A 24,476-nucleotide genomic window follows, 5' to 3' on the forward strand; every position below is an offset into this window, starting at 1 on the left:
TCTATCCTTATCCTAAAATTGACCATGAATCCACATTCCTGGCGGGAAGAAATAAAAAGACAATTTTTTAAAACATATCAGAGGCCATTTTAATATATAAAATGTAACCAGGTTTACATTTATGAAGCAGCTTTTTTTTTTTTTTTCCTTTTTCAGTTTTGTTGCAGAAAATGTCACCAGTTCCAAAACAACCCTGGTGTCTGACTTCATTACATGTAGGAACATTGTTGTCCAGAAACTTAAGAAAATATAATTTAAAGCACTCACATCAAGACAATACATTAAGTACACAATATATCAAATACTTCCCTCTGCACTGGCAGTGTAATACTGTTACAATGTTGCATCTAAACCGATACTGCAATTCCAACAACATTAACGTCCATGCAGTAATGTCATAATGAGTGATTGGCAGGCCCTGATCTGGCCAGCATCTCTGGAGGATCTAGCGACTTATCTATACCACACACAAGTCCAAAAGCAAATCAAATCAAGTACCTTTCTGATTCAAGGTATGAGTCCACACTTGAATATCTTTGGGTTGTGACTCTCCATCATCCCAGTGACAATTTAGGGTTATAAAAGTCACACGGACACACCAGAGACGAGCCAGAATCAGGACGAATACACAATCTGAATCACTTGGCTACACATATACTGTACTGGAATGCTGTGGTGGTGTACCACAATTCAAGGCAACCAGTTTCAATTATCTCACATCTAACAAGCACACTGGAGGTATAGCGAAAGAATGAATTCCCTTAGCTAGAAAAAATAAAATAAAATGAACCTCAGAAAGAGAGATCTCCAAAGTGCCATATTAGTCCTTGGAATTTCGCAGCTGACTTGCAGAAAACATTCTGCAACTTGTTGGCAATACAAAATGCCCTAAACAGGTTGGCAACTGGTCACTACAAAGTGCTTTAGGTTCTTCTCCAGATCACTGTGGAGTTCTAGAACGGTCCGGCCACAGCAGACCTGGGAAGAGTGGAACAGCCTACTCGAAAATACTATTAGATCAGGATTATGATTTTGAAATGCTGGCGATTTGTCACCTGAGAGTCATTTGGTGCTATAACTCAAAACTTTTCTGAGATTAACGGAAAGGGTGAAAGCACTACCGAAAACTGCACATCTATAATCAATCGCTATCGTCATCTCTGAACTTCGGTTGAAAATATACAAAATAAAACTTAGGAATAAACTTTAGAATTTAAATCCGACTATGAAACTTATAGAATATATAGTTATATGCACAATCTGTAGCTGTGAATGTTGCTTATATGGGATAGATAAACATTCAAACTTTTCAAGCCTTTCCTATCTTTCGTTTTTCTCACAGAGACTCACGTGAGGCTGGTTATCTAGTCACGATTCTCTCCTTCCCAAACATACCGTCAGTCTTACAATAAGCACCTAGCATCAAAAATTAAAGACGAGGAAAATAAAGAGATTAAGCAAATGTGCAAAAATACAAAACTGAACTCTTAAGATACAAATAAGCAAAGGAAATAAGAAAAAATAACAGAATTAAAGCATGCGATTCAAAATGTAGTGTTTTGATAGATGGTTGAATCAAATCCTCCTCATGGAGGTACGGAATGATACAGGGATTCAGGAGTCTTCCTTGAGGAAGAGGAATATAAAAAGATTAAAGTTTCCTCCTCAAGAGGAGTGGGATGAAAAGGGAGGTGAAGAAGTCTTACTCTTGAAAGAGCAAAATAGAGAAAGACAAACTGTCCTCCAGACAAATATTTTTTGGATGTCCTCCAAAAAACTGAGGAAAAGACAGGTCAAAGTCAGAGTTAATGGACAGCCACAGCTGCTGGTGCGCATGGTTCTGTATATACATGTGTGTGTGGGGATGTCGAGGAGGATGTTGGCACTCTACTGCTGCATCTTGCGGATGATGTCGGCAGAGACGGGTGGGTGGAAGTTGATGGTGTGGTGTCGAAGCCCCTGAGAGCTTTTGTAGCTTTTACCACACCGGCACTTGAAGGGCTTCCGAACACGGATCTGAGTGCGGTGGCCGTTCTTGGCGTGGTACTTGATACCATTCACATTCTGCAGAGAAGAGCAGAAACAAGAGGATCATTGTTTAGTTTAGACAATAATGGACTACACAGGAGAAAAAACAACAACTCACTGCTGCATTTAGATTGATTTTATAGTAAGTCTTGACTGGTTCACAAAAAGAAGTGTGACTGAAATTTTAAATTAATTATTAATATTTTTGTATCTATATGGCATGAGTTGAGCTCACCCAGGACCTCCAGGGGTTCCTGTTTGTAATGCCTGATCAGATAAAAATGCATTTAATATGAACGTTTTCAAAGGTTTTAGGTCTGTGCGATTTGTAAAAGAAATTAATATATAATATAAAATATACTTAACTAATTAATATTTAATTTATTAATTCTAAACAATAACTAATATATATATATATATATATATATATATATATATATATATATATATATATATATATATATATATGCACACACAAACTATATAGATAGCTAGATAGATACTTATTACTAATATATAATTACATTTATTAAAAAAATAATAATTTATTAGTACTGTTAATGTCGGTTATCAATGTTGTTGTTCAACATATAAAAAAATAAATTAAAAAAGGTTTCTTCATATTACAGCATATAATTTTTTTTAAGTATCATTTCCCATCACACAAATATATTACTTTTTTTTTCTTTAAAATTTGTAATATAATTATAATAATAGTTCACAATATTACAGTTTTTATTGTATTTTTTGGTCAAATGTATGCAGCCTTGGTTAAAATAAGAAAACAAATGTATGCTAGCAGGCTAACTGGTTAACACTAGCTAAGCTACAGTAGTTTTTAGAGTGTTTAGCTCGTAATACATAAGCTAAAAAAATCTATATTCACACAATCTTTTATAATCTATGGAAGACATTAATGTCTGTAATAACAGTTCAGATGGCATACATCCTAAAGCCAGTTTCTAATCAGGAAGTGAAAATACTACTTATTAAAAATACTTTCAGCCAATGAAATCATTTTGTGATCCTATATGAACTCAGTTCGGCACAGAGGATGCAACTGCAGCTTACACTGTGCAAACAACATTATTTAATTCACTTCAGTTAAGTTTTGAATTCCATATCGCATTATAACATTGATCAATAATCTGAAGGCAAACAAAACGATCTGAGAGTAAAAAATGCACTTTAATAATTCCAGACATATAAAACATCCAGTGTCGTGTGAAATAATGAGGAAAACCATCAGCTGCTTGACAGCAGTGGAGACCAGGCACCCACTGAACCCACATAAACCCAAATCAGAGCCACATCTGAACATTGCAGAGACTCATGGCTGTCATCATCCATTTCCTCTCCCTCTTATTGAATGCGGCTCTCACAGGCTGCACATCATTTATCTCAGCAGCCAGAACCAGATGGCAGTGGAAAATCTCATAAAACGCACAGGCCTTCAGTGGACTGCATGTATGCCTTTAAAATGCATGTCAAGCTTCCAGTCCTGTCCCCATTACAGCTCTTAGTGTTAATAAACTCTTTGACTGCTAAACAGTGAGAGCCCAGCATTCACTGTTTGATCATATTTGTGCCACTGGTGATTGCTATTGTTTATGGATACACTGCATGAATGAATCCCAAGTAAACTGCTTTAAATAATGGTGCTAATAGATCTGGTGTCTGTAAGAAATTGTTTTATTATTTAATCATATACATATTACTGTTCAAAGTTTGGGGAAAAGGAAAAAAAAAACTTCAGGAGGTAACTTCACCCAATTGTGCTGATTTAAATCACCAAGAGAACATTGTATTCAATTTATCGGACAAAGAATTATCCACTGAACAAACTGCAGTTCCGAGAAAGGGGTTTTCGTTTGTACCCTATAATGTCTCAAATCCCTTTATGGTTAAAGTTGAATTAAGTTGTAGTTTTCAGTCAGAAATCATTGCACACAGTGTGATTGTGAATCGTCGACAGCTCTAGATATTTAGCATGCCAAATATTTTGCGGACGTCGGCGACGTGTTGGCGATTCCCTCAGATCGCGTCTTTGATAATTCACACTGCGTGATTGTCATTCGCGTGAGCGAGCACCGATTTGCCTCCGATCTCAGGCATTTGTCTGTGATTTATCAAAACCTGTCAGCAAGTGAAAAATCAGGCTAAAATCGTGCAGTGTGAACTCGGCATAAATGATACTTGATTATCATATATAATGCTTGATTGACTGATGTTAAGAATGTACTTTCAAATATTTAATAAGTTGTGCCATTTTATAAACACATATACACATATATATATATATATATATATATATATATATATATATATATATATATATATATATATATATATATATGTTGGGCTGGTCTGAGTATTTCAAAAACTGCTGATCTACTGGGATTTTCAAGCACAACCATCTCTAGGGTTTACAGAGAATGGTCCGGAAAAGAGAAAATATCCAGTGAGCGGCAGTTGTGTGGCCGAAAATGCCTTTTTGATGTCAGAGGTCAGAAGAGAATGGGCAGACTGGTTAGAGATGATAGAAAGGCAACAGTAACTCAAATAACCACTCGTTACAACCAAGGTATGCAGAATACCATCTCTGAACGCACAACATGTTGAACCCTGAAGCAGATGGGCTACAGCAGCAGAAGACCACACCGGGTGCCGCTCCTGTCAGCTAAGAACAGGAAACGGAGGCTACAATTCGCACAGGCTCACCAAAATTGGACAATAGAAGATTGAGAAAACGTTGCCTGGTCTGATGAGTCTCGATTTCTGCTGCAACATTCAGATGGTAGGGTCAGAATTTGGCATAAAGAACATGAAAGCATGGATCCATCCTGCCTTGTATCAACGGTTCAGGCTGGTGGTGGTGGTGTAATGGTGTGGGGGATATTTTCTTGGCACACTTTGGGCCCGTTAGTACCAATTGAGCATCGTTTAAACGCCACAGCCTACTTGAGTATTGTTGCTGACCATGTCCATGCCTTTATGACTACAGTGTACCCATCTTCTGATGGCTACTTCCAGCAGGATAATGCACCGTGTCACGAAGCTCAAATCATCTCAGACTGGTTTCTTGAACATGACAATGACTTCACTTTACTCAAATGGCCTCCACAGTCACCAGATCTCAATCCAATAGAGCACCTACCTTGCTAGTAACCCGGGACTAGCAAGGTGTACCAAATAAAGTGACCGGTGAGTGTTTATACACACACATAAAGTGCCCTCCATAAGTATTGGAAAAGTAAAGACAAAATTGCTCTGTTGGCTGTGGAGTCAAGACATTTGCAAATATGATTAAAAGATGAATATGAGACAAAACTACAGAATGTCACATTTTATTATTAGCCGTTTCAACACACACATGTTTTACCAAATAAAAAGAACAGCACTTTTAGAGTTCATCCCACTCACTGATGTGAGCATAAGTATTGGGACAGTTGAACATAAGGCAGATATAAAAGATTAAAAGCTATTATTTAGTTGCAGATCTCTTGCACACAATCACAGCAGTGAGTCTGTGACCCATAGACATCACCAGACTCTTGGTCTCATCCTTTGAAATGCTTTTCCCAGCCTTTAAATCAGCCAATTCCAATTGTTGCTTGTTTTGGGGAGTTTCTGCCTTTACTCTCCTCTCCAGCTGGTGAAATTCATGTTCAATCAGATTTAAATCTGGAGATTGACTTGGGCAAGACTTTCCATTTCTTTGCCCTTATAAATTCCTTGTCCGTAGAGGGTTGCTTTGAGCCGAAACGTTTGTGCCCTTGTCCTATTCATGATAAATGTAGAATAAAACTAAAAGAAAGACTGTTTCATGCGAGTATGGATCATGGTTTTGTATAACATTGAAGACTGGCGTAATGGCTACAGAAAATTCAGCTTTCCCATAAAAATATACAAGTTATTTTAAATTTCATAATATTTCGCAATATTACTGTTTTACTGTATTTGTGATTTAAATAAATTCAGCCTAAGTGAGTATGAGAGACTTCTTTCAAAAGTATTTTAAAAATCGACACATTTTAAATAATATAAAGTATATTTCAAATAAAATATATTAAAGGGGTCATATGATGCGATTTCAAGTTTTCCTTTGCAACTTTACGGATCTTATATATGCATAAACAGCTTGTAACACTCCAAAGACAAAGACTAAAGTCTCAAACCCAAAGAGATATTCTTTATAAAAGTTAAGACTCATCCACACCTTCCTTAAATGCCTCATTTAAACACGCCTCCACGTCTACCTCACTGTGTTGGAAGATTTGCATAACACCCCCCAAATGTTTAAGCAAAGAAAGAAGGCATAACTTTTACTCTCGCTGTAGTATTGTTGCCGCCGCTGCTGCCATGTCATGGAGACACTGTGCGTTTCCAATTATGGTAAGGGATGTTACATTTTCATCACATGCTTGAGGTATTTGGCCAATCACAACACACTGGATAGCTGGCCAATCAGAGCACACCATGCTTTTCAGAACGATGACCTTGACTGACCTGGCAGGGTGTTTTGGGTCATTGTCCTGATGCAATATGAACCACTTCCAAATGAATCTGGTGGCATTTTCTTGAATATTGGTAGGCAAGATGGTTTTGTACCCTTCCAAATTCATTCTGCTACTGTCATCATACATTACGTCATCAGTAAAGTTGAGAGGGCCTGTTCCAGCGGCAGCCATGCATGCCCATGCCATGACAACACCTCCACCATGCTTTACAGATGAGGCTATATGCTTGGGATCATTGCAGTTCCCTTTTTTCTCCACATTTTTGCTTTCCCATCACTTAGATAATGGTTCATCTTTGTCTCATCGGTCCATAAACACAGTTCTAAAACTCTTCTGGCTCACCTTTGTGCTTTTTTGCAAACTCTAATCTTGCCTTTCTATTTTTGGTGCTGGTCAGAGGTTTGCATCTTGCTGTGTAGCATCTGTAATTCTGTGTCAAAGTCTCCTGAGGACAGTAGATTGTCAGAGCATCACCCCAGCTTTCTGGAAGGTGTTGGTTATTTTACAGACATGTATTTTAGGATTCATTTTCACAGCTTTTATGAGTTGTCTGCCATCACCTACTGTTGTTTTCTCAGCCGATCAGGTCGTTGTTGGTTGCTGCTGTCGCTGGTGGTTTCCAAACTCTTGATTTCTCCATGCCCTTTGTTTTTGCTAGAGCTCTAATTGACTTCCTCTTTTCTTTTTGCATCCAAATTGCTTGCTTTTCTCTCAAAGTCAGCTCCCTCGTCTTCATCCTGGTTTGTGTGTGTCATCGAATGCAAGATTCAGAATACAGAAGTAATGGATATAACTGATACGACACATTCCCTGCTTTTAATATCTGAAGAATTAATGCAACAGGACACAGCTGATCACTTAGAAAGACCTGTGAGGCAACTGTTCCAATACTTATGCTCACATCAGATAAAACTCTAAAAGTGCTTCTCTAAAACTTCTTAGCTGGTAAAACGTGTTGAATCACCCAATAATAAACGTGACATTCTGTAGTTTTGTCTCATATTCATCTTTTAATCATATTTGTAAATGTCTTGACTCCACAGCCAACAGAGAAATTTTTTCTTTACTGTTCCAATACCTTTGGAGGGCACTGTATACACATATGTATGCATATATAGTATATCAGTCTGGCGAGTAAACTAAAAAATTTACTAGCCAATGGCGATTCAATTGCCAAGGTGTCCGTAGAGGGTTGCTTTGAGCCGAAACGTTTGTGCCCTTGTCCTATTCGTGATAAATGTAGAATAAAACTAAAAGAAAGACTGTTTCATGCGAGTATGGATCATGGTTTTGTATAACATTGAAGACTGGCGTAATGGCTACAGAAAATTCAGCTTTCCCATAAAAATATACAAGTTATTTTAAATTTCATAATATTTCGCAATATTACTGTTTTACTGTATTTGTGATTTAAATAAATTCAGCCTAAGTGAGTATGAGAGACTTCTTTCAAAAGTATTTTAAAAATCGACACATTTTAAATAATATAAAGTATATTTCAAATAAAATATATTAAAGGGGTCATATGATGCGATTTCAAATTTTCCTTTGTCTTTGGAGTGTTACAAGCTGTTTATGCATATATAAGATCCGTAAAAGTCAAAACCCAAAGAGATATTCTTAATAAAAGTTAAGACTCATCCACGCCTTCCTTAAATGCCTCATTTAAACACGCCCCCACGTCTACCTCACTGTGTTGGAAGATTTGCATAACACCCCCCAAATGTTTAAGCAAAGAAAGAAGGCATAACTTTTACTCTCGCTGTAGTATTGTTGCCGCCGCTGCTGCCATGTCATGGAGACACTGTGCGTTTCCAATTATGGTAAGGGGTGTTACATTTTCATCACATGCTTGAGGTATTCGGCCAATCACAACACACTGGATAGCTGGCCAATCAGAGCACACCGTGCTTTTCAGAACGATGACCTTTGTAAAAATCGAAGCGTTTCAGAAAGGCGGGGCACAGAGGAGCAACAATAATGTACAATACGTGGAAAATAATGTGTTTTTTAACCTTAAACACATTGCATTACACAAAATACACAAACTAATGTTCTTTTAGCATTGTATATGACTCTTTTAGTTAAAATATATGTATAAAATGTCTAATTATTTATTAATTTTATAAAATCATAACATTTAAATTTTTCACAAAAATATTACATAAAAATAAGATTTTGATCATTTTAAGGAATTTTTGTGTTGCATGTTTTCCATGCTGTCAAGATTTCTCTAGTCTTCAAAAATTATCCACAAACCTATAGTGTACAGACAAATGAAAGTAGATATGTTAAGCCATTTTACCTTGTATCTCTTTTTGCAGCCAGGCACGGGACATGCGAACGGTTTCTCATCACCACCGTTCATGCACATGGAACTGAGGATGGATTCAGAGCTAATGGCACTTTCGGTGGTCCACGACTCGTCACTGTCAGACTCTTCGTATTCCGCTTCCTCCTCATCATACTCGCTGCCTGAGAGTACAGAACAAATAATCATTTAGTAATTGATCATGTTATCAAACCTTTCAGACAATTAACCACTACACCGCTAGAACAACAAAACGGCATTTCCCATCAGCCACCACCGCAGACACAATAGCTTTAAGGAAAACTAGTACAGTTATCTTTCTCACAGTACTGTGCCCAGCCAGCAAAAGCGTTTGTGTTTTATGAGAAAGAATCTGGAAGGCATAAGAAGTTAATGCACAGTAATAGTATGATACAAGCAATTTGGAGACTATTTAGTTTCTGTTCCAAACACACAAAAATAAAATGCTTAAAACATTTAATTGTGGGAGAGAGAGCACATGTTGCTCTAGAGAGGGCCATGGGAAACTGCAGCGGTGAAAAAAAACAGTGTGTGACTCACAATGTGGTTATTGGATTATCTATTACAACCGAACATCAAACAAGCACTGCAGGTTTAATGGAGTTATTACCAAAATTCCTCTTTCTAGGAAACATAGGCATAAAGTGAGTTCCTGAAGAAGTACCTGTGGGGGTGCTGCTCCTGAATGAAGACGAGGGCGTGATGGGCGGAGTCACAGGCGGGGTCAGGTTGCCGCTGTTGTGGCGAGGGGGCGTGGCCACGCTGTTGCGTGAAAGGCTGCCCGTCAGTGAGAGTGACAGCTTTGGCTGAACTTTCTTCTTCAGAGACTCATGCTCCCGCCGTGCTGCATCTGTCATAAACCTAGAGAGGGAAGTGAACTTTATTAGATGAAGTTCTTAAACTGATTTACAATAAATTATAGCAAACTCAAAACAAAGACTTATTGCTTATTGGGAAGCCCAAACATGTAAAGTAACAGTCATAAACTAAAATACTCTAATCCAGCCACACAAACATCAGTACATTTGCCATCACACATTCTGAGCAATAATAACTGGATACAACAACAAAAAATTTTATAAAGACTTTGTGCACAAAGACTTTCCAGTCAATTAAATTTACTCACTACAAAAAGCTACTTGATGTTTCTGGGACAAAAAAAAAAAAATCCAGCCCTTTATCGCTCCAGTCTAACTGAAAGAAAAATACCTTGATAAGATACAGTCTCAGTGAGCACAATGTAGCAATGAAAATGAGCTGGCAAAGGAATACATGGCTAAAGGAAAAAGTCTGTGGCAACAAAATGGAGTGCATTTGCACATGTATTACACACACAGCAGGTTCAACAAAACTGCTGTTTTTTTTTTAAGGCTTCTGATGGTTTCACGGTTTATCACGATGTTTTCCTGACTGTGCCTTTATATGAATCAGAATGCATGAAACCACTGTATTTTAATCAAGATCCAATCAAACATGTTACATGTAGGGGTGGGCGATATAGCCTCAAAACTATATCACGATATTTCAAGAATATTTGCGATAATGATATTTATGATGATATAAAAAAAAAAATATGGAACAACGTTTTATTGGTGATTGCAGCTGGCAGGCAGCAGCATTTATTAGTGCAAACACAATGAAGGGCATTTTCCGTCCTTTTCCAATGAGCTACTGTCATTGATGACAGACTAGCTAATTCCACGTGTGAATCTATTGTCATAAGGTGGCAGAAGCAGCATTATAGTGCAATAGTAGTGACCAGTGTTGGGCAAGTTACTTTAAAAAAGTAATTATAGTTACTAGTTACTTCTCACAAATAGTAACTAAGTTAGTAAATAAGTTACATCATTATAAAAGTAAGCAATTACCATGGAAAGTAACTATTCTGTTACTTAAAAAAAAAATTCAAATGTGTCAAAAAACTTGGGTGCCTCCAATGTTAAATGACTGAAATGGACACTACATGGAATAAATTATTATTTTTAAACATTGTACACTAACACAAAACAACAATTTTAAAATACTTATTTAACACTGAACATTTTTTAAACATTCTAGCAGACATACCAACAAAGCACAATTTAACTTCAAATTAATAAGTTAGTAAAATAATATTTTGTGGCCATTTTTGAGACCCCCTTCTTGAATCAGGCTTGCAAATAACTGCAGCCTTGCTGAGGGAATTCTTTTAAAACATTAGAAAATATTACAGTTCCCAATTTGAACACTATGTGTGAATGTTATAATAAATGTATTGATAGAGCTGTTGTAATTACTATCATTATTGTCTTACTTTTTAATTTTATGTAACACACGTCATTGTTCGGTACAATTTATTCAGTCTTTTTGTTTAATCGGCCGAACACTGAAAGAGTTTTTGAAAAAATGTATTATTAATTTTTTTTTTTGTTGCTATTTTCAGCCGAATAATTTCGGCTGCCGAACAATCCCTAGCAAATACGTCATTGCGTCGCTATATCATTGATATCACGATATGACACTTTTTTTATCATGTAAAAATTTATACCGGTATTATCGTGGATGGTATGATATGGCACACCCCTAGTTCCATGTAGCATGAGCAGTTTTTAATGTAAATTAGATTGTATAATTTCAAAATGCAGCTAAAACAGAATGGTCTGACCGTAGCTTTGTGAAATTATCCTACTTAACATGCCAGCTCGAAACAAAAACATCAGACGGGCCGAATGACAACGCAGATTTACTCTCAGACAGCAGGTATGAATCTGGTGAATCAGGTGTATTTACTGATACACACGTGTGGCTATTCTCTACATCTACAAATTCAGTTGTCATGGACGCTCAGTTTACCTTCATAGCTTACAGTTAGTTTATTCGCCCAGTTAAAGAATTAGTTGTGTGTAATTAATATCTCTCAACAAATAGTCAGAAGTGTATGTATTTAACAGGGATCCACTCTCAATTCACGGTGCTGTCTACGTTGTTTAGCCACTTCTACTGGTATGCCAGTTTTTGAAAAATGCATAAAGCGTGTGTAATTCAAACCGGTTTACCATTTGAACCGGTATATCATCCAGCACTACTTTAACCAACACATAAGCCAATTTATCAAACTTTGACAGAATGCAAAAAAGCTAAATTCTTCGACCTACTTGAGGTTAATCATCATATTTTTGCACCAATATATTAATACATTCATTTACCTTAAATAAATCAGCCAAGAACTTGAGTATTATGAATGGAAAGGTGGGCAATTATTTTTTTGTTGGTGTTCAATGTACACCTCTGTTAAAAGCTTGCAGTCAGTAGTGTTTTTAAGACATTTATAGCGTTATAAAGATTTTCATTTCAAATAAATGCTGTTTTATTAATTTTCCATTTCACAAAGAATCCTAAAAAAGGTTTCATGGTTTCCACAATAATTAAACAGCAATATGAATATTCATGATAAGACCACGTTGGCATTTTATGTAATATTTCACAATATTACGTACAACAGCATAATATTTTGTATGTATTTTTGATCAAATAAATGCAGTCTTGTTGAGCATCAGTGGCGTCTATAAAAAGCATGAAAAATCCAACAGATCCTAAAGTTTTGAATGGTAGTGTACATGTATCAAATAGGAGGTTGTCCCAAGACACCTGTGTTTTGTTCCTTTTTATCAGTTGCACTCCATTTATCCGTTTCTGAATGCAAGAATGTGTCCTGTGAGTACATCCCCCAATTCTCTCCAAACAAGAGTGATGTGCATGTACAATTGATGTCCCAAATTTAACCATTGTAACCATAAAGTAAAAATTTGCTTTTAGTTCTCAAATACCGTGCCAAACTGCTACTCCTTCCTGCAATACAAATGAACCATCTGTCATCTATCTGTTATAATTCAGATGCTTCAGTAGGTCTAATCCACCTTACAACAATGCATTCACTCCATCTTATTTTGTTGCATTATAAAACTGTCAGTAAATGTATGTATTAAAGCATAAATGTTCACACAGACATTATTAAAGCTGGTGTGGAATTAACAGACTACCAACCAGAAGCCGCAAAGCAGTAAGAGATGGACAAAAATGTCTCCTCTTTGTTATGCAACAATTTCCACCACCGTTCGGCCTATTAAAGCGGTTTAACACTGGAGCTGCTTTCTGTCTCGAAGTATTCCTACACAAACCACATTCAACAGAGTGAAATTGAGTGTATATGATAACTTGGGCGCTGGTTTGAAGTTCATTACAGCTTCATAAACTGACCAGATCCCTAAGAGGATGTAGAGGAGGACTTGACCACATGGCCATTTTCCAAAAACTACAGAATCCCATTAAGGAAAATGCTGGACTGTTCTTAGATTCATTTTTGTCATTTGGTTTCTTTTGTACACAGTCTAAAGGTTGAAAAACCCAAGTCTTATAATCGCCTGCATTAATATATATATGTTTTTTTCTTTTTTTTTTTTCTTTTTTTAATAAATATATCATAATTTTTGAAAGATACAGTACTGTGCAAAAGTCTTCGGTCATTAGTATTTTGACCAAAAATAAAAATTCTCAAACTCACCTTCAAGTTGGTCTGTACGAGTTTGTTTCTTCTGTTGAACACAAAAGATGATATTTTGAAGATTCTGTTTAACCAAACAGTCGCTGGTTGACTTCCATAGTATCGGGAGAAAAATACTACGGATGCCAACAAGGACCAGAAACGCACATTGGTTACACACATTCTTCAAAATAGCATAAGAAAGAAACTCACAGGTATGAAACAACTTGAGGGTGAATAAATGATGACCGAATTTTCATTTTTGGTAAACTATCCCTTTAATGTTTAACATGTTTTATCTTTATGTTTGCATTTTGTTTTAATACATGCACTGTAAAAAAAAAATCTGCTGAAGCTGGTTGCCTTAAAATTTTAAGTTGGCTCAACTTTTTTTTTTTTTACAGTGTGGTGGTGGCGAGCCAAAAGCAATTTACATTGTGGACAATAAAGCAATTTGACATCTGCCAAAGGACACTTGCTTCACCGCTTAACAGTAAACAGGAATGTAAAATTCCTATTATCAAATATTTTTGAGTAATGCTGTGGAAAATACAAATATTTTTATATATGAAATAAATAAACAATACATTCACACACATATTGATGAACTAGATCACTCTCTCTCTATACAATCAATAAAAACATTTGTACATAATACTACAAAATTTTAAATCATAATTACACCATAAAATCTGAATATCTCATGACTCATGTACCTGTTAATGTAGCTGAGGGCGACATATGTGGGCTGCTGCAGTTCCTGTTTCTCCAACACACGAGGATCTGTATCTAAACAAAACAGAGATGAATAATTCACTAGACTGACAGACACCACAAAAACACACCACAAAAGAACAACCAAGAGCACTTTGAGGCTTTAAGGGTTTCTGTAGTATAACAATAAACTCTAACAACATACACAAAAAGAAAATATAGCTAGAACTCTTTGGGTGACAGCAGTGTTGTTTACCTGTTTAAATCTGCATCACCCCAGAGAGTCATTTTGTGGCATCGGAGTCAGTGTGTTTGTGGAAGCTTACGTGTCATTGCCAGAGTGAAGCTATTACTCACTTTATTGTTAAAGTCACTGACTTTCAAACTCAATACTAGATTCTGCCACACAACATGTACACAATCACTTGCAGATGGCAATTAACTCCATTAATCAAGTTTTTTTCATTAAACTCTACTTAGTGGCAGAATAAATCAGCACTTCTGCATGGGAGAGAGACCGGACTGGGCTATGGAGAGCGTATCCAATAGCTGTTTGTAAACGTAAGACAGCCATTTGGTTAGTGTCACACCACACCACACTGAACAAGCTCTCTGCCATTCCTCCCAGATGTGCTCATTTTCTAGGCAGGGCCACCCAGATCACCCTCCAACTGGATCCAAATGCCCGCACGCCAGGGCAAAGACGGTTTTATGTCTGGTTTTTAGTTGTGCATATTAAAGAGTCGACTTCAAAAATAAAGATATCTGTTTTGGGGCTGTTCTGTCAAAACGGCTTCTGATTCTATGCGGTCAATGCAGTCACGAAGCAGCACCACTGTGGACTACGCTGCCACCTTGTGGCGAATGACAAACATTCTAGGTTGAGTTAGTTTTTTCACCTAGTTATTTTATAATACATTTGAACACAACAGGCTAAAATGTCTCTAAACTGCATCTTATTGCCTGAAAAAAAAATAATAATAATCCGCTTAACGTCCCAGCAACTGTAACGTCCCCTCTGTGGTCGGCGGTGCCCACATACCAGCGGCTCTGCCAGGGTAATGGTTTTCAGATGCCTGTCTCTCCGTCTCCGGGCATTCTCCAACACCATTAACACAAGCAGTGCCAAAACACAGTTTCATCTAATGAGCCTCCCCTGTGCACCCCCCTGTGATGCATCTCAATGCCTCTTTTTATGCCTCTGCTGTGAGTAAACACATTTCTTTCTGCCCCGTTTAACCCGAAACATATTTGTCTGGGCTCTTCGAAACCAAGCGGCACCCCGCGTGTCAGAACTGTGATTCTGGCCAGCGTGGCATAATCACACACTCCGGCTCGGCCGCCTCGTAACTACACAGGCACGCAGATGCTGCCACCTGGTTGTTACACCGTGGCGACGCCCAACAGGCAATTCGTAACTATTTTACATTTTGCCGAATAGAGCTAGAAGGGATACAGCAACAGCCACCAGAGCTTACTGGGTATGCGTACATCAATATTGTGTCATTTTTGTCACACTGAACAACAATATTTACTGTATTTGCATTATCGTAAGGGGTAGGTTTTAGGGTTTGGTTCGGTGTAGATGTTAATAAAACAATATGATAGGTAGAAAAATTAAATTGTTATTTTATGGAGAGATTTTGCGTCACTTCCAGCCGTAGCTGTATCCCTTCTAGCCAGAACTCTGTATTGAATTTTACATGCGATTTGTCTGTCTTTTGTTTTTTTTTTTTTTTTTTTTTTACAGTCTATGGTTCAGACCAATGCTGTAAAAAACGGTATATGGGCTGAATGAACATGCAGTTTCAGTCTCTGACAGTAGGTGGCACTTATAGAATAACAGAAATACAGCGTTATGGATATAGCGGTATAATGTGTTAGCTATTCACCTATTTGTGAATCAAAATATTCACCTATTTGTGAATCAAGGTATTCTGTTTTTAATTAATATCCTCATATTTGTCTCAGTATTTGCCCCGCTTACAGTACATCCGCATCGAGTCAAAGAGCATTTACATGTTTTCATACAGCCATTCAGAATTTTTATTTTATTTTATTTGCTATGATGTTTATCAAACAACACCGGATGCCGGTGCAGGTAGGATGTAGGTGTGTTGTTCCACGTCGGTTTATTGTTTAAAGCTTTCAGCTCGGCCTGCACCTCAGCTAAAGTGTTTCATTAGCATTGATTGAACTACTGCAGGAAAGACCCCACACCTTTCTGCCAAACACACACACAGACACACACACACACACACACACACACACACACACACAAAAGATGCATTAGGCACCATGCTGTTCCTGTGCCAAGAAAAAGGAGTTTTGTATGTGTGCATATGACCCGTGCAGGGGAAAAGCCCCAGAAGAAGAGAAACAACAAGAGCTGCATATAGTCACACACACATGGATCAATCCGCACACACACTCCGTAAATCACACCTAGAATTGCCTGGGCTCCTTAGGGCCTGAAGTCACTAACGGGCCCCAGAGCTGCTGCCTACCAGGACCCCATTACAGGGAGAGGTGGTCCACAAATACACAAACAGGTGGTCTACCATGGTGGTCTCTCTCTCTCCCACACACAGGCACATTATTTCACTACTGCTCAAGACCTAGGAAGACTTTCAGTTTGAAGAGATCAAAGGAAGTGTAAACAGGTAGAGTAAGAGATTATCCTAATAATAGACCGATAGGTGATTGGTTAGATCAATTAGGCTAACAATTATCAGCATTATCTTTGTTTAAAATTCAAATCAGCTAACATCTTTGTCCACATGTTTTTAATATTTTAGTGAATGAAAGAGTTCACTCAAAAATTAAAAGTCTGCCAATCGTTTAATAATCCTCTTATCATTTCAAACATATATGGCTTACTTTGTTCTGTGGAACGTAAAAGATATTTTGAAGAATGTTGACTAAAAAAAATGTTTATTTAAAAATGTATGTTCACTGGAAAATTTATGTTCAAATTTATCTTCACTGAAGAAAGAAAGCCAAACAAGTTTGAAAATATGCTGTATTACATATCTGCATATCAATATAATATTACAGATATTTTGGTCACCTTGCTCTCTAGATATTGGTACAGGCCATTAAAAAAAAAAACAACAGTCAACTATTAAAAAATTCTAGATTACTAGCAAAATATGCAATTTGAACATGACAAGCCAACGCTATCTCACAACCAATTCATTCATATTTTACGAGGTGGCTAATTCGTACGACCTCACTCATACGATTTGTCTAAACCCCAGTGACGGGTAGGTTTAGGGGCGGGGTTAGGTGTAGGTCATTCCTACAAATTCATATGAATTGGCAACTTATAAAAATATGCACGATTTAGCAAAAATCGTATGAATTTGCCCGAGTGAGTTCGTACAAATTCGTACAAATTAGCCACCTCGTAAAATATGTACGAATTGCCGTGAGATCGGGCTTGTTATGGCTGATAAATGAAATAGATTATTAATATTTTGTTTAAATAATAAAAAAAAAATAAACAAACCATTTCAAAAGCTACAAGTGAACTAACAACTTCATAATTTTCAGTAGTAATATGGATTTTTATTTTGGGTTTTATTGTGTGAATGAATGTTAGATGACACCAAAGGTAATCTAAATGCAAAAATAATAAGCATGCAAACTTAAATTTCGAATATTGACACATAGGCCTAAATTTAAAATCCCTGTATCAGTGGAAAACTTATAAGGTACCAATATATCATGCATCCATAGTGTGATTTAGTGTATCAAATATTCTTGCAATTTTTGCAGAAACTGCTATTGATTGTGTAGTAGTGTGAATGTCTGTTTGTGTTGTCTTGCACTGGCTGCATTTTTGGGGGTCTAGTCTAGATCTAGTCATTAGTGTATTCTCCACACATACACTGTTTTTTCCCCACCCACAATCCTTATTTTACTCTAGCAAACGAATAAGGGGGGGAGCATTATGGGAAACCATGTTGCCAATATTGTGATAGATTTACACCAGGCAGAGTGGTTGCATCCTATGTGACTAAAAGAGGATAATTATTCCCTTCAAAAAACTGTGGAGAGATAAATCACGCTGGATTACATCAGCAAAAACACTCCAGGATCCAAACAGCACTAGTAGCTGCTGTTATATAAGCTCTCGTCATTCAGAAGATACAACATTTAGCTGCTCCTTTGAGCATGGGTGGTCTTGTACAAGTGAACATCACAACACACACGTTCTAAATCAGCGGCAGCCCCCTGCCATGGTTAATCCAGGTAATATCAGCTCTTCCTGTCATTAGCTGGCCTGCGCTGGGTTTGGATGGAGGGCTGGGAGGGAACAGGGGGTGTTGGTTTGAGGTAATTGGGTCCACCAGGTGCAGCTCTAGGGGCACCAGTCACTGCTCAAATTTATTATTTCCGTTGAGATTTTTTTCCAGGCCATTCCAGGAGCCCTCCATGTGGTGAAGCTCAGAGGTTCATTGTTCAGAGGCCTGCAGATCACCCCTGTAGAGCTTACATCTTGAAAGCAGAAGACTTCTGCAGGGTTATTATACTTAACTAAAACCATTAAAAATAAATGTTAACTGAAATAAAATAAGAAAAACTTTTATTTACATGTTTAACAAAGTACTAAAATAACTAAAACTACAATTGAAATACAATCAGAAATATAAAAACCTCTATCCAAAATGGTGGAGATAAATCTTTTGAAAAAACGTAAAATAAAAAAATAAAATAATTCAGCACATGGTGAAAACTGTATTTTTTTATTTTATGATAGTCTCCAAACACCAGGAGGATTTAAGCTAGCTAAACACTGTAGTCGCAACTACAATAATTCTGTGCGCTGTAACCCATTCAACTCCCTAAATCATCTCAACGTCATATTAACACTTTTAATGTGAAACCCTCGGTGGCTACGGCCTGCCAGTTTTAAATTCACAATTTTAAGAGCTGGAAGTCAAAAAAGAATTGCATAAATTGTCACATCCAGCGAGAGTCTCGGAGGGATCTTTTTTGGTTGCTTACAGAACCCACATGCACAAGTACGAACAGTAAAAGGTTCAGACACACCCTCTTTCCTTGTATTTACACTGTTGCCATCGTAATACATATAACAATCAAACCCTAGAGAGCGTTTTAACCACAAACTCGAATTTGCTTGAAGACGGAGGAGAATTCAAAAGTGATAAAATATTACAACCTTAGAACTTCACAAGCTCATTTGCTGTAAGCAATGAGGCCTATCCCCAACATTTCTCCACCCGACCTCGCAAATCTCCACTCTGTTCTTCTGGTAGCATGTCATCGCCCCCTATTGGTCACAAGAGCACCTGTCAATGAACCCACCTCACCCGTAAGAATGTGAGCTTTGTTTAGACGGGCGTTAATTAAAGCAGAGAATGTTTTTAGCAGCAGGTCCCCAGATGAAGAGTAAGAGAGGCCACAATCCACCATCCCACTTTGTAATTAAGCTTGCTCTAGGCCTATGTGGGGCCATGCCAGATTTCACACCTCGCCAGGAGCAGGGCTGTGGGTGAGGGAGGGGTTCCATGGGACACTAATTGCCTCATTACTGCGCAATAAGTCACTTTAGCCACACTCTCCTTCAGCTAACACCCCAGACACATTCGAGACGTGCAATCAGAGAGCAGAAGAGGTATTAAAACAAGCTCAGCTCTGGTCAGCTGCCTGGAATTGATCAACCTCCATCTCATCCGATCAGAGAATGGGGCACCACGGAGTGTTGACACATTTACTTTAGATGTAACTGTTAAGCATGATGGTCCTGAGGGCAATTTAACCTGGTACATAAATCCTATGGTGAAAATAAGCTAAACAAAGGCAGGCAGCCTAAGGGTATCAGTTTTCAGAACGACAGATTTAAAAGTGCTGAGTGGAACAGCAATGTTTTTCTAGATCATTTTATTTTGTTAGAGCGGGGCTCTTGTGTGTTGCCATTGTGGCAACTAGGCCTCCATTTTGTATAGTAATACAAGCATGCACTCAAACATTCAGCCACAGCAATACCACAGCAAACACACACACACACACAAATGCAAATCTGCCATAGTGGAATTTAAAGGGCTACGCAGAAATTATTTGCTAATTAAAAAATGTTTTACACTAAAAAAAAGAACACTTTTGGAAAATATCATTAAAATTGTCCACTCACATGTATAAGTTTTCTATAAAATCTTGTTGTTTTCTCTCTACATCGCCCCTCAGGAGAACTGCCATGTTGACATAAGACCAGCTGTGTCATAAAATTGACAGAGTTACCACTACTAATAGTATGAATTGGCAGTTAGCGGTTAATAAACAAACTTCATTCATCCAGGCCAACAGGTGTCAGTATAAATTCCCATTCCTATTCGGATGAATAAGTGCCAGCTAAACTTAAGCCAAAATTTACTGGCTGCATCTGAAAGCTTATACAGTTAGCTTGTTGCCTCTCTGACTTATCAGGCAATAGTTGCTTTCACACAGTAATACCAGTAAATTGCCATAAAATTACCGGAATGACTTTGCTGGTAAATACAAAAATGCGCTGTTCACACAGACAATGATGTTACGTCTTTTAACCAGTAAAGCACCATTAATACATCAATTTCAAAATACTGGTAAATTATGTGACATCATTTTTTAATATGGAGGTTTGTTGATGTTCTCATTTTTGTGTCAAATGTTCACATTTATACAGCTGCTTTTGGCCCAGAGACATCATATTAGACAACTTCAATTGCTCATGACGGTAATCTCGTTCTGCGTTCACACAGACCCCACTACTGGTAATTTACTGGTAATGTTACAACTTCTCATACCAGTAAATTGCCAGAACGAATTGACAGGTATTTTTTGAAAAGGTCCAGTTCACAAATGATCTCTTAACAGTAATTCACTGGTAATTTACCAGTAAAGACTTTATGTGTGAAAGGGGCTAATATCTTTGCGGGAAGATCGCAGATTCTACCCAAACTAAAAATCTCGGCATCCACCTAAAAAGCTCTATGACCGGAGACATGTTGATAAATCAACTCATCAACTTTCAGTGCAAGGCTTATCGTGTATCATTGTCAGTTCTGCTCATTCCTGTTGAGTGTCCTCAATCTGGCAACTCGTGTGAGCGTCAAGTTTGAGGAGAAGGGGGCAGGAGAAACAACTCTCTCATATATTGTGATTGTGGACTACAGTACTCATTTTAACCGCTAGCTGTCAATATTAAATACTGCACCTTTAAAATTAACAGGAATGTTGGGGCACTTACCAGCTGGTGGCACCTTAAGCAACCACCTAGGCCAGGGGTGGCGAACGTCAGTCCTGGAGAGCCACAGCCCTGCAGAGTTTTGCTTCAACCCTAATCAAACACACCTGAACAAGCTAATCAAGGTCTGAAAGGTTACTAGGAAGCTACAGGCAGGTGAGTTTTAATTAGGGTTGGAGCTGAACTCTGCAGGGCTGCGGCTCTCCAGGACTGGAGTTCGCCACACCTGACCTAGGCTGTCTATGCCTAGAATTGGTTATACATCCAATCACTTTGTTATTCCACTTCAGAATAATACCACAAAACTGCTCATAGGGCGCATGGACCTGAACACTGGTTGGGCCTAGTGGATGCATTCAAAATAATACATAGCAGTGTAAAGATTAATATAATATGTGCAACTGCATTTTGTCTCAAGCAGATGATTTAAAAGATTATGCAAGGTTTAGTATGCAAAACTTTCCCTCACTATATCTTCAGCATGATCTTTATGACCTATATGTAAAATGTCTAATTTGAATAAGCCATTAGGGGCTGCATCTGACACTTTAAACTACAGGAAGGCCTAGAACAGATCAAAACAAAAATGACATTTATTATATTAAAAATGCTTAAATCTATATTATTTTAATTCCATACTATTTTATCTTAATAAAATAAAATGGATTAATGAATCATAAAATAATGATAAAATTAATTAATTGAATACTAATCTATAACTTAATATCTATAACTGACACTGGTACTTATATATTGTGCACCATTAGATCACATAATTCTGAAAATGCTTCTGCCTAACATAAATTCAAAAACTATGCAAACAAGCATATCACGCTTTCAAAAAGTGATGCATTCATGGCAAATTTCAGTCTGCGGCAGAGTATCTGAGCTGCAGAGTGTGTTTGGAGTGCATATGGATGGCAGAAAACACCTCAGGCTAAATCGCTTGACTGGACTGATGATTTCTACCAGCTCTCCAGACAGATCTCCCTCTCAGAGGCCAGCTGAGCTAACAGAGAATGTCAGTCAGCAGGGGAGAGAAGGGAAGGGAAGGGAAGGGGAAGCGGGGCGCTTTGTCCATAGAAATCAGGTTTCTTTTTACAAATTCACTCCATGCAGGCTCTTGCCAGTGTCCATTGGACAGGTAGTCCAATGGTGTTAAATTACATCAGCAGAGTCCAGATCCAGCCCCCATTGACTGAGATATCCATCAGCACTCTAGAGACTGAATCACCGACCGTAATGAAAGAGATATCATGAGAGTATTTTGATTATGACAGATAGGTATGTAATATTCTTTTTCATGTGTGCTCAAAGTAAACCTGCATTCCATCTCATGCTATGCTTACATTTTTGGACTTCTCAGTCATCTTTTGTTTACTTTTGCTCCATTTCTGTGTCCAACAGCCAGAGAAACCAGAAAACACTGTTGATTTTGTGCGAAACCGTAACACCACATTTAATTTATCACACATTTACAAGCACACATCCATACATTTATTTCTGCATTAATATAGCCTTAACACTAATAGTAATTCAGTGGAACAATACAGGCTATAAAGGGCCTTGACCCTACGCATTTGTTCTACTGGATATAAGTTCTGCAGGCTGGGACTCAAAGGGATTCCTGACCCCAGTGTGACCCCTGCTCCAGAATGACAACAAATCAGACCCTGATAGGCACCAGTGCAACTTTATGACCTACATCTGCACTTGTAAATAATACAAACCACTATGAAGTGAGGTCAAATGTGCCTTAATTTAACCACCTGTGCTTCCGGTTAAATCAAAAATACCCTGGACAAAATGCAAGTCAGTGTAGAAGACCAGAACTCAGTTGTTGTTGTTTTTGTTTGTTTTGGATCTGACTCGAGTAAAAAACAACAACAACAAAAAAACAATTAAAAGAATTGTTTCTTTATATATTAAAATATGCTTATTTGATTTCAGCACAAAGTACCATTCAGAGGTTAAAGCTAGGTCATATTATTCTTATAGTGTGACTTTATATCTTTTAAATTATGAACTTTTATCTCGCAGTGTGATTATTTCATGTAACTGTGACATTGTTTTTCTAATTGCAACTTTATGTCTCATCATTTCAACTGTGTATCATACAGTGGTGGTTACATAAATCTCTATTTCTCATTATTATTATTATTGTATCTTACAATGTGACTTATTTTAACCTTTAAAACACAATTCCTTTTTTTATTTTTTTATTCTAAGAAAACGTTGAAATCTTTGTGACAAGACATTTGAGATATAATAGCTCTGAAATTCAAGCCACCATAGTGTCATATTTCATACAGGACATTGTAATAGTGGATTAACACATACAAACCATACTCATGATTCAATAAGTGAAAACATACTTGCAGTCATCTGATCCCAGTGCTTTTGTGCATTTAGTCGTTTAACCTATTAATGCATTTCTGCCATGACCATTGCACATTATTATGACGCATCCACACGTACCCGTTACCTTTAGCCATATTAAGGAAGCACTTATGCTGCATTAGCTAACAAGCATTTAATCACTTCTGGATGGAATTTAATCTACTTTATACATGCATTTCGTATTTATGAGCTGCTGTGAGCTGATGAGATGGACACATCTCCACGAAGCTCCGCGTCTGCGGGCCTTGCATAACATTCCCACTGCAGCACTACCGCTTGTGTTTACGCGTTCAGACCATGTACTAGTTTGAAGCGGCCTAACGACGCCCGAACGTGTTCATATATTGTGCTATGGACACCTAAAAGAGCCCCGAAATCGAGCAAAACGCACCGAAGTCCCATCGCTTCACCACACCTAGCAACAGCGCCGCTGCGACGCAGGAAGTGAGTGTGACTGTGGAGCGCGCGAGCCGGCCATTGCTGTGCGCGCTGCAGCGGCACAGATTGTGCTTCCGTGAGCGCACTTACCGATGTGATTATCCTCGATGTGCACGATGAGCTCGGCCAGCGACTCGAAGTGCAGTCCGCAGCCCCCGAACTGGCAAATGTTGGAGAAGAAGGAGGCGGCAGCGATGCCTGTCATGGTCTTTGCTACATTGAGGAGCAGCAGCACGGCGCGAGCGGAAAGGAGATTGCGCGTACTCGCACGCGCGC

The 24,476-nt window shown here is 37.9% G+C and overlaps 1 protein-coding gene across 1 annotated transcript; it reads right to left on the minus strand.

Annotated features, from left to right (window-relative positions):
* Nucleotides 1–70: 70 nt before the first annotated feature.
* LOC306877587 (juxtaposed with another zinc finger protein 1) lies at nucleotides 71–24,476 on the minus strand. Its single transcript, XM_079429436.1, has 5 exons — nucleotides 24,291–24,476; nucleotides 14,116–14,188; nucleotides 9,545–9,741; nucleotides 8,854–9,023; nucleotides 71–2,064 (listed from the first exon to the last, which is right to left on the minus strand). The coding sequence occupies exons 1-5, from the start codon at nucleotides 24,403–24,405 to the stop codon at nucleotides 1,888–1,890; spliced, it is 732 nt and encodes a 243-aa protein (XP_079285562.1). The 5' UTR covers nucleotides 24,406–24,476; the 3' UTR covers nucleotides 71–1,887.

Source organism: Barbus barbus, assembly GCF_936440315.1.
Source record: "Barbus barbus genome assembly, chromosome: 12".
In the NCBI taxonomy this organism is placed as follows: domain Eukaryota; kingdom Metazoa; phylum Chordata; class Actinopteri; order Cypriniformes; family Cyprinidae; genus Barbus; species Barbus barbus.

Coding starts and splice junctions, on each gene's coding strand:
- LOC306877587 (XM_079429436.1), bottom strand. CDS start 24,405: ATGACAGGCATCGCTGCCGCCTCCTTCTTCTCCAACATTTGCCAGTTC. Junction 9,742..14,115: donor GCCCTCAGCTACATTAACAG/GTACATGAGTCA, acceptor TTCCCTCTCTAG/GTTTATGACAGATGCAGCAC. Junction 9,024..9,544: donor CAGGAGCAGCACCCCCACAG/GTACTTCTTCAG, acceptor CTGTACTCTCAG/GCAGCGAGTATGATGAGGAG.